This window comes from Telopea speciosissima, chromosome 11 (assembly GCF_018873765.1).
Source record: "Telopea speciosissima isolate NSW1024214 ecotype Mountain lineage chromosome 11, Tspe_v1, whole genome shotgun sequence".
NCBI classification, from domain to species: domain Eukaryota; kingdom Viridiplantae; phylum Streptophyta; class Magnoliopsida; order Proteales; family Proteaceae; genus Telopea; species Telopea speciosissima.
In genome coordinates this window covers 34,356,173-34,365,458 of record NC_057926.1, presented here as the reverse complement: position 1 = coordinate 34,365,458, position 9,286 = coordinate 34,356,173, and the positions used below count along the sequence as shown (strand labels likewise).

The 9,286-nt window shown below is 39.0% G+C and overlaps 1 protein-coding gene across 1 annotated transcript; it reads left to right on the top strand.

Moving 5' to 3' along the window:
• Window positions 1–3,715: 3,715 nt before the first annotated feature.
• LOC122646445 (hydroquinone glucosyltransferase-like) lies at window positions 3,716–5,139 on the top strand. Its single transcript, XM_043840001.1, has one exon. It carries the CDS (start codon window positions 3,718–3,720, stop codon window positions 5,137–5,139), a length of 1,422 nt encoding a protein of 473 aa, XP_043695936.1. The 5' UTR covers window positions 3,716–3,717.
• The last annotated feature ends 4,147 nt before the right edge of the window (window positions 5,140–9,286 follow it).

Here is a 9,286-nt window from a genome sequence, read left to right as displayed (position 1 = left end):
TGGAGAAGATTTGACTTTCTCTCTCTTTAGAGAAAGCCCACTCACACTTCTTCCAAGAGACTCTTGGAGGACTCCACCAAGCATAATATCTTCAACCACCAAAACCACTTTCACTTTCTTGGAAGTTCCAACATTGTTAAAGACTCAACTCCTCCATTTACTAGAAGACTCCACCTCTTGAAGACTTCACCTTCTTGAAAGCTCCAACACTTGAATAATCTTCACCTTGCATTCAAATGGATGACCAAAACTAGACCATTGAACCAACCCATCAACCGGTCTAGATAAAAGCCAACCAAAAAATCCAATAGGGTCCAACCCCTCCTCTTATTAAAAGAACTGGGGAACTGGGCCGGGCAGGGTACTGGAGGAGATAATTTTCCTGGACGATGAACAACCCCATATGTGGAACAGTAACTGGTCTGGATGGTTGCTAGTGTTACTTTTACTGAAGTGAGTTTGGAAGGTCAGAGCCTTGGGGTTTCTTTCAGTGCTATAGAGAGAGTTGGTGTCGGGGCCACATCCCATTTTGGGAGTGTGACTTCGTGTGGTGCTACTCAGGTCCCTATTGGAAAAATTACCTCCTACGGCTCCCTGCCCAGCCCAGTTCCCCTAGTGCCTATAATAAGGGGTGGACCCCACCAGAGTAGAATGTTCGGGAGGGGTATGGTGGTCATTGCCCCCCTTTATTACAGGCACTGGGGGAACTGAGCCGGGTAGGGAATTGGAGGGGGACAAAGATCCGTCACTATTGCTGTTACCGTGGAAAGGTGGAGTGCTCTATTTAGATCGTCATCTAGAAATGTAGAAAGCATCCATCTGCAATATGTGGAGCCTCGTTGTGGAAGGAAGGTAGGTAGGTGGCCTTCTGCCCGAAGCTGATTGACCGCCCTACCCACTGCCCGACCCCTCAAAAGAGTAAAATAAAAACAAAAACAAAAGGCCAACTTTTTAAGCCTCATCACTTAAGTCTATAAATTGAGAAACAAATTGAAACTGACTTCATTACTTAAGTCACAATTTTGTTATGCTTCTATGGATTATGGACTTGCATGAACTTGTTGGCATCTAAGGTTAGAGGCATGTTGCAGGGTTTGCAACAAATGATAGCTAGCAAAAGAATACTAGTAAATAGAGGTTTGGGTATATAGAATATTGGCAAATAGAGGTTTGGGTAGATAATTATTTTCTTGTTAGTTGGATGGAGTAGGGAATAGCTTGGATAGCTTAAGACTTGTTTAAACTTATTTTAACAATTTCTTCTATGTATAAGCTCGATCATGGATTTCACTATAACTTTAAAGAATTCTTTTTTGGTTTTATGTTGCTATGAGGGTGGCCCAAAAGGCAAGGATTACATGGGTATCTATTACAGTAAAGGATAATGTATCTAGCTTTATTTTCTATTAATTTTATGGGGAAAAGAACGATACCTGGTCCTGTGGCCAGTGTGGCTCCTACGCTTAGACACAAAACCCACCGTGCTGGCCTCCATGGAAAGTACCATCCTTCCCCCGTGGAAAGGCAGAAATCCCATCCAAGTCGATGCTTGTGGGGTTTTTAACAAATTCCCCCTGAAAATGCCCATTGTCCAAATGGCCCCCTACAACTTTTCTAATTGCAAACTCCCTCCTACTTTCAAAACAGTGTATCATTTTGGTCCAGTCCGTTAATTTGGGAAGTTAGACGTTAGTTTCAGGATATCTAATGACCAAAATGTCATTGATAAAAACTAACCAAAATAAAAAAAATAAAATGACCAAATTGCCCTCATCTTCCCCAAATGGTTTGGGGTTTGAAACTGAAAATCAAACCCTAAACCATTTGGGGAAAATGAACCCTAAAATCAAACCTCCAAAACTGAAAATTAAACTTAAGGAAGAAGCCATGGTTTGAACCCTGCCTCTGCAGATTCCCTCCAGGGAACCCACCTTCAGCAATACCTAAGGAAGAAGCCATGGCTTGAGTCTCTTCAGCAGTTCAAATGTTCTTGAGCAATTCATCCATGTTCATCGAGCCAAAATCCTTCCTAAGGCCACCCATGGAGTTCTGAAACTCATTGAAGGTCAACGAATAAACGGAAGGTTGTCGTGTCAGTGTGAAATTTCCCGGTAATCTCTTCCAGCACCACCACCACCACTTCCTTCCGGCAGCAATCCATCGCCAATATTTTTAAAGTCCAAATGAGATCCCATTCTCAAATAGATTCAAATCTTCAGTGCAATCAAGCTAACCAAGATCATATAACCATCGAATTCAACTCTTTTGTTCTTCCCACTGTTTTCTTCGCTTTCAAGTCCAAAAATTCACCTAATCACAAAGCCTCAGAGTTGAATCAGAATTTTCATGGTCAAAATTTTAGAAAATAATTATAATTAAATATTTAAAACCTAAAGCCAAATCAGAAGAAACTTCCTAAGTTCCTAACCGAACTCATTCCAGGCTCGAATCAATGAAAGAAAAAACAAAAAAGAAAAAAAAGAAAAAAGAAAAACCCTAACCCACAAATTTCTTCACTGCAACTTCAATTTTGGAGGTTTGATTTTAGGGTTCATCTTCCCCAAATGATTTAGGGTTTGATTTTCAATTTCAAACCCTAAACCATTTGGAGAACATGAGGGTAATTTGGTCATTTTATTTTTTAATTTTGATGGGTTTTTATCAGAAGGGCATTTTGGTCATTAGATACCCTGAAACTGACGTCTAATGTCCCAAATTATCAAATTGGACCAAAATGCTTCACTATTTTGAAAGCAGGGGGGAGTTTGCAATTAGAAAGTTGTAGGGGCATTTGGACAAATGAGTATTTTCATGGGGCATTTGTAAAAACCCATGCTTGCGCGTGCGCTCCTGTTGCCCAATGCATGCACATAGGCTTTAGAGGCCCAGAGAGCGTTCTCTTGCCCTAATATTATATTAGGTAAAAATTCTGTGCACACTTGCATGGTTGTGCCACCTCTCTTACAATAAGGGTCAAAATGATCAAATGCTCCCTAATTGAATCGTAATCCCTCCTCCTTATAGAGAGCCGTGCATGAAAATTACCACTTTTATATTTTATATGTCCTAACCATAAAATATATTTGAAACTGACATCAAGTCACGACTCATGAGTCACTGAAGAATCGATTCCATTAAAACTTTTTTTTTTTTGGTGGTGCAGTTGTCTAAGGTCTATCGGCCATCAAGCCCCGTAAGGAGGCAAGGAGAAGACCCACAAGGGATCAAATATGATACTCACAAGGATTCCAATAAAGCTTTTAATTAGAGAAGAAATATCTACTTTCTTCACTAATTTTTTTTCCTTTTTAAAAGGATTAGTGTTCTTTGTGGGTGAGCATGGCCCTCAGCATGGGGTCAATGAGAACATGCACGTTGACATCATGGGGGGCTGAATTTCGATCTTTTATAAGGTTAGTGATCATTTCGTCCTCTTCTGTGTCTGAACATGATCGATACACTCCCCACATAAAACTTTTCTCATAGAAAAAAAAAATTTACACAACTTTCTCTGATGCACAAGCAGCACAAGCATGCATGCCAGACAAACAACAACTGAAATATCTCTCTAGCAGTCTGTTCTTTGCTTTCTCCGTCCAAATAAAACAAGAATGGAAACAAACACAAATGAAGATATTTAAGCCCATCTATCTATATACCCATGGACTCTCTCTGCTTCTTTCGTCATAGCCTTGAAACCTACTACACCCATCAGCCATGGAAGAAACTCAATCAACTCACAACATTGCGATTATACCAACTCCAGGAATGGGTCACCTAATCCCACTCACTATTTTCGCTAAACGACTCATCGCCCACCACAATTTCACTATCACCTTCATCATCCCTAACGATGGATCACCACCCAAAGCCCAAAATGCCGTCCTTGATGCCCTTCCTAAGACCATAACCTCTATCTTTCTACCTCCGGTTAACCTCGATGATCTCCCCGGAGATGTTAAGGTCGAAACTCGAATCTGCCTCACACTTTCTCGCTCCATTTCTTCTATTCGTAAAGCTTTGTATATCTTAACTTCAACAACTCATCTTGTTGCCTTAGTTGTTGATCTCTTCGGTACAGAAGCATTTGATGTCGCTAAGGAATTCAAGATTCCATCTTACATGTTCTTCCCTTCAACAACTGCCTTTTTTTCGTTTTTTCTCCATTTGCCGAACCTCGATGAGACCTACTCTTGCGATTATAAGGACTTGCCTGAACCGGTGATGCTGCCCGGTTGCGTGCCATTACATGGAAGAGATCTCCCTGATCCAGCCCAAGACGGGAATAATGAGGCTTACAAGTGGCTTCTACACACTGCAAAACGTTATAGATTAGCGGATGGTGTTCTATTGAATAGCTTCAATGGGTTGGAAGGAAGTGCCATTAAAGCTTTCAAGGAAGGAAGAGTCCATACTGTGCCGCCGGTTTACCCGATTGGACCACTCATACAAATCGGTTCATCGGATGTGACCGATTCAACCGGGTGCTTGCGATGGTTGGATAATCAACCAAGAAGCTCAGTTCTATTTGTGTCATTTGGGAGTGGTGGAGCCCTCTCGTTGGAACAAGTTAAGGAATTGGCCTTAGGATTGGAGGAAAGTGGGCATAGGTTCTTGTGGGTTATTAAGAGCCCAACTAAAGGAGCTGCTGATGCTACATTTTTTACAGTGCAAAGCATGGAGGACCCATTAACCTTCTTGCCTGAGGGGTTCTTGGCGAGGACTAAAGAGATGGGCCTAGTTGTGCCCTCATGGGCTCCTCAGATTCAAGTTCTTAGTCATGATTCAACTGGAGGATTCTTGAGTCATAGTGGATGGAACTCAGTACTAGAGAGTGTAGTGCATGGTGTGCCCTTAATTGCTTGGCCACTCTATGCAGAGCAAAAGATGAATGCAGTAATGTTAGTGGAGGACATAAACGTGGCATTAAGGCCCAAAGCAGATGAGAAAGGCTTAATAGGGCGACAAGAGATTGCAAAAGTGGTGAAGAGCTTAATGGAAGGGGAAGAAGGAAAGAGAATTCAAAGCAAGATGAGTGAACTCAAGGATGAAGCGAACAAGGTGTTGAGCAATGATGGGTCTTCCACAGAGGCACTATCCGAGGTTGCACACATATGGAAGAGCTGCAAGATCATTTAAGATATGGGAAAAAGAACTCTGTCCGGGAGTGTAGTTCCTATACCGGACACATGATGGCATGAACTGACCCACCCACCCCCTATTAAAGATAGAAATCTTACCCCAGTTGATGCTTTATCATGTGCTTTCATTGACCTCCATTCTAGCGCATGATCCATGCTCTTGAACAGAAAACACTTCCTGATATAGATACTTATGGTTTTCACTTTCTTTTTACATGCACTATTTATTTATTATTATTATTTTTGCTAAATAAAAATGATTTATTGAGAATGAACTCGTGAGCAACCTAAAGCATCCTGAACACAAAGCGCAAGGAGCCAAGGAGTGGAATTTATTGGTACAACTATACCTCGAGGCCCCTGGACAGGTTTCAGTTTGTCATTACTAGTTAGGAATTTAAGACCCGGCATAAAACTTCCTCTGCCAAGATAAAGAAGATGGGAGATATCAGATCACCCTTTGAACTTTAAAGAAACCAACTGGATTGCCATTCAAGAGAATAGAAATCTGGTAGAGCGGAGAGTAATGGATCCACGAGATCCACTTTGCATTGAAACCAAATTTCTAAAGAATCGCAAATAAGAAATTCCAAAAAAACGTATCATAAGCTTTTTGAATATCAAATTTGAGACCAGTCATGTCTCATCTCATGGGACGGTGCACAAGGTTGATCAGCTCAGAAACCATACTGAAGTTTCCCTCTGAAATTAATTTAGGGAGACGTTACCAAAAAAAAAAATAATAATAAAATTTAGGGAGAAGGGGATTCAATCTCGATGCCATAGTTTTTGAAATTACCTTCACAAAGAAATTCCCCACACAGATGGGGAAATATTTGTCTAAATATGATGAAACAATTATTCACTTCTTTAGGTAAAACCTCAAATTTCTTGAATGTCTTTGAGAGCCACCTTTTCTTCCTTGCAAGACACGTTAATATCAGGGAAATGCTCTCGAGCCCAAGTCTTTAGAGCAGGCTTAAATTTCTCACCACTTTATGAAATCTTCGTGGTCCATCCAGAATTTGTGAACTCTTAAAGGACAGTTTTTATGTTTCAAAAGGTCAAATATAATTGCTATAGGACAATGATCTAAAGAAGCTGTATGAAGAACTTTGTGAGCACAATCATAGAACGAGTTCAACCGTGCATCATTACAAAAGGAACTATCCAAGTTCAATAATGCATCAATTTTTTTAGGATTCATTCTCCTTTATATTGTTTTTTTAAATCATCATTGGGTTCTTTTTATTTTTTTTTGATCTATCCTACTCAAGGGTCCACAGGTCATTTACAAACTAAGGGAGAAGGCTAAGACAAGCCCACAATCTACAACTAAAGGGGGAGGATGGGAATGGAGGGGAGAGAGGGGTGCCTTTTTGGCACAATATGCAATCCAGGAGAATCGATTCTTTGACCTCCTAGGGGGCATGCACTCAAGGTTCCTTTTACTCATGCTTTCATTTTATTGGGATTTTGACCCGTTTTGTATCATAGGTAAATTTTAGTCATTTTACCATCATATTGTTATCTAAACTTTTAAAACTTAACTTCATTATGTTTTATTGTTTCAGAATCGGTTGTGCTCGGCTTGGGGTTTTACAAATCAGTACTAAACCAAAACCGACCGTAACCCAAAACTGGAAAAATCAATATATTAAAGAATTTATTTTTTTTTAAAAAGAAATTTTAAAAAATTATTAGAAAACTAAAACCGAACCAATAACAATTCGATAAATGAAAGAATAAGAGTTTGTTAAGAATACCTGATAAAAACCTGAAACCGATTGGACCAAAACCGAAATCGAATCTCACTTTAATGGTTCGGCTTTTGGTTTGATACATGTATAAAAATGAATTAAACTGACCAAAACTAAATCAAGCCGACCATTAGACACCTTAACTCCAGTAAATATCAAATGGCCATCTCAAAAAGATTCTAATCCAAAGGGGAGAGAGAGAGAGTATTTCTAATGTAAGTCTCACCTCAAAAGAGAGAAGAGAAAGGCACGAGAGATTGATCATTTGTTTTTCACATGTGTGGGTTCCACCTCAAACGAGAAGAAGAGAAAGGCATGAATAGTATATGGGAAAAGTCTCTCTGAACATGAGTCGTAGGAAGTGCCTTGTGTTTAATTTTTTTATTTTTTATTTTTTTGTTTTTGATGAGAAGAAAGAAGAGATATATTATATACACTGTTCATAAACAAAGGATAATTTAATTAAGCTGGCCTGGTAAGCTAGGGATTTGAAATATGTTAACAAAAAATTGTTCGGCATTGTCCGGTAGGTTATGTCTTTGGATTTGTTAGCAATCTCCAAAAAATAGGTTAAAATCTCAAAAGGCCACGGAGATTGGGATGGAGTTGGAAGAAGTTTAGGCAACAACTTATTTGAGTACCAAACTTCTTTTAGCTTCAACCCTCTTTTGTTGGTAAAATCTAACCCAATGGAAATCCTTACTAGCTCTGGTTTCAAAATATGATGTTCTTTGGTCAAAGCTGCACTGAACAAAATGAATTTGCCATCTAACAAAATGCCAAATGTCCATCTCGATGATCCTAGGTCTCTAGAATCAAGTTCTGTGCGTAACAAAACAGGAAATCGTAAAATGGATAAATCAGGCATAGAAGATGAAAATAGAATCTCCTCACCAATATTTGTTACATCCTGGGACGAAATTGGGGGGGGGGGGGGGGGGGGAGAGATGTCAAGATCTTTCATCCAAATAGCAATCTTTCTCATCACCATGAGAGGATTAGGTTTGATCGATTCGAAAGAAAAATTGTTTCTGGCATCCCAAATAAAATAAAAAGTTATAATAAAAACAGAAAAAAAAAAACCAGTTGAGAGGGAGCTTATCAAGCTTGTTGTGCAATAGAGTAGCTATGCAAAAATGTTCCATAGAGGGGTGGATAATAGACTCGGTTCTCAAACCCAAAGGACTAGCTGTCCAGATATGTTTAATCCAACCACATGAGAAGAAGATATGTCAGAGAGTCTCATTACAAGTGCCTCAAAAAGCACAAGTGAGGTCGATTTGAGTCTATTTTGAAACAGTATCTTTAACTGGAATCCCTGCATGTAATACACGCTAGAAAAACATTTTAAACTTAGGATGTAACTTGAGCTTTCAAAAAAAATTCCACCAAGCAGAAAGAATAAAATCACGATTAGTGGAATGAGAGTGAAGAAAATTGGCCGCTCGCTTAGTGCTAAAGCGACCATTCTTAGCAAGAGTACACCATCAGCTATCATGAGAATCAGAAATGGGGATATTGATAATATTAAAAGCAATAGAGGGAACAATAGCTCTAATTAAATCGGCATTCCACATAAGTTCATTTTTAAACAAACAAACCTTCTCAGGATGAGTTCTTTGAGAAGTCTCTGGTTGAATGACAAACTTAGGAATAGAGGGAATCCAAGGGTCAATCCAAAAGAAGGTATCTTGGCCATTTCCAATCCTTCTAAAACTAAAGGATCTTAAAGTAGGAATAATATGGGTAACACTATTCCACGTCTAAGAACCTTTTTTAAGGGCAGTTTTAGGGTAAAAAATAGAAGTATTGGGGAAATAGCTTTATGTTTACTTTTTTAATATACCTTCAAAAAATTAAATAAAAAATATATGAGAAAAGTCTTTCTTAAGATGAGGTGTAGGTAGTGATGTAAATGGATAATTGAAAACCTGAATTCGATCCGCATAAGGACATCCGTATTCGTTTAGAGATATTCGGAAAAAAATTTGAATACTCTGATAAAAATCCATTTGAAAAAAATCCAATTACTTAATAATACAAATTTAAGTAAATAATGATCTTGAGGGTTTTTGAAGATTCAATAGGTTCTAGAATATGAGGAAAAGAGAATCATCATCTAAGAGATATGGATTGAGAGTGACTTGTATCCACTAGGGGGAGGAAGGTCCGGGTTACACAAGGCAGAGATGTAAATGGATGGTAAAAAATCCGAATTCGATCCGCATCCAAATCCGTTTAGAGGTATTCGTATTCGGCCAGGAAATATCCAGATCCGCTTACATTCGATCCGTATCGAGCCAAATCCAATCCGTTTACATCCCTAGGTGTAGGAAGTGCTAATTCACATGGGTATTCTTTATTTATTTTTTTTCGAAAATTATA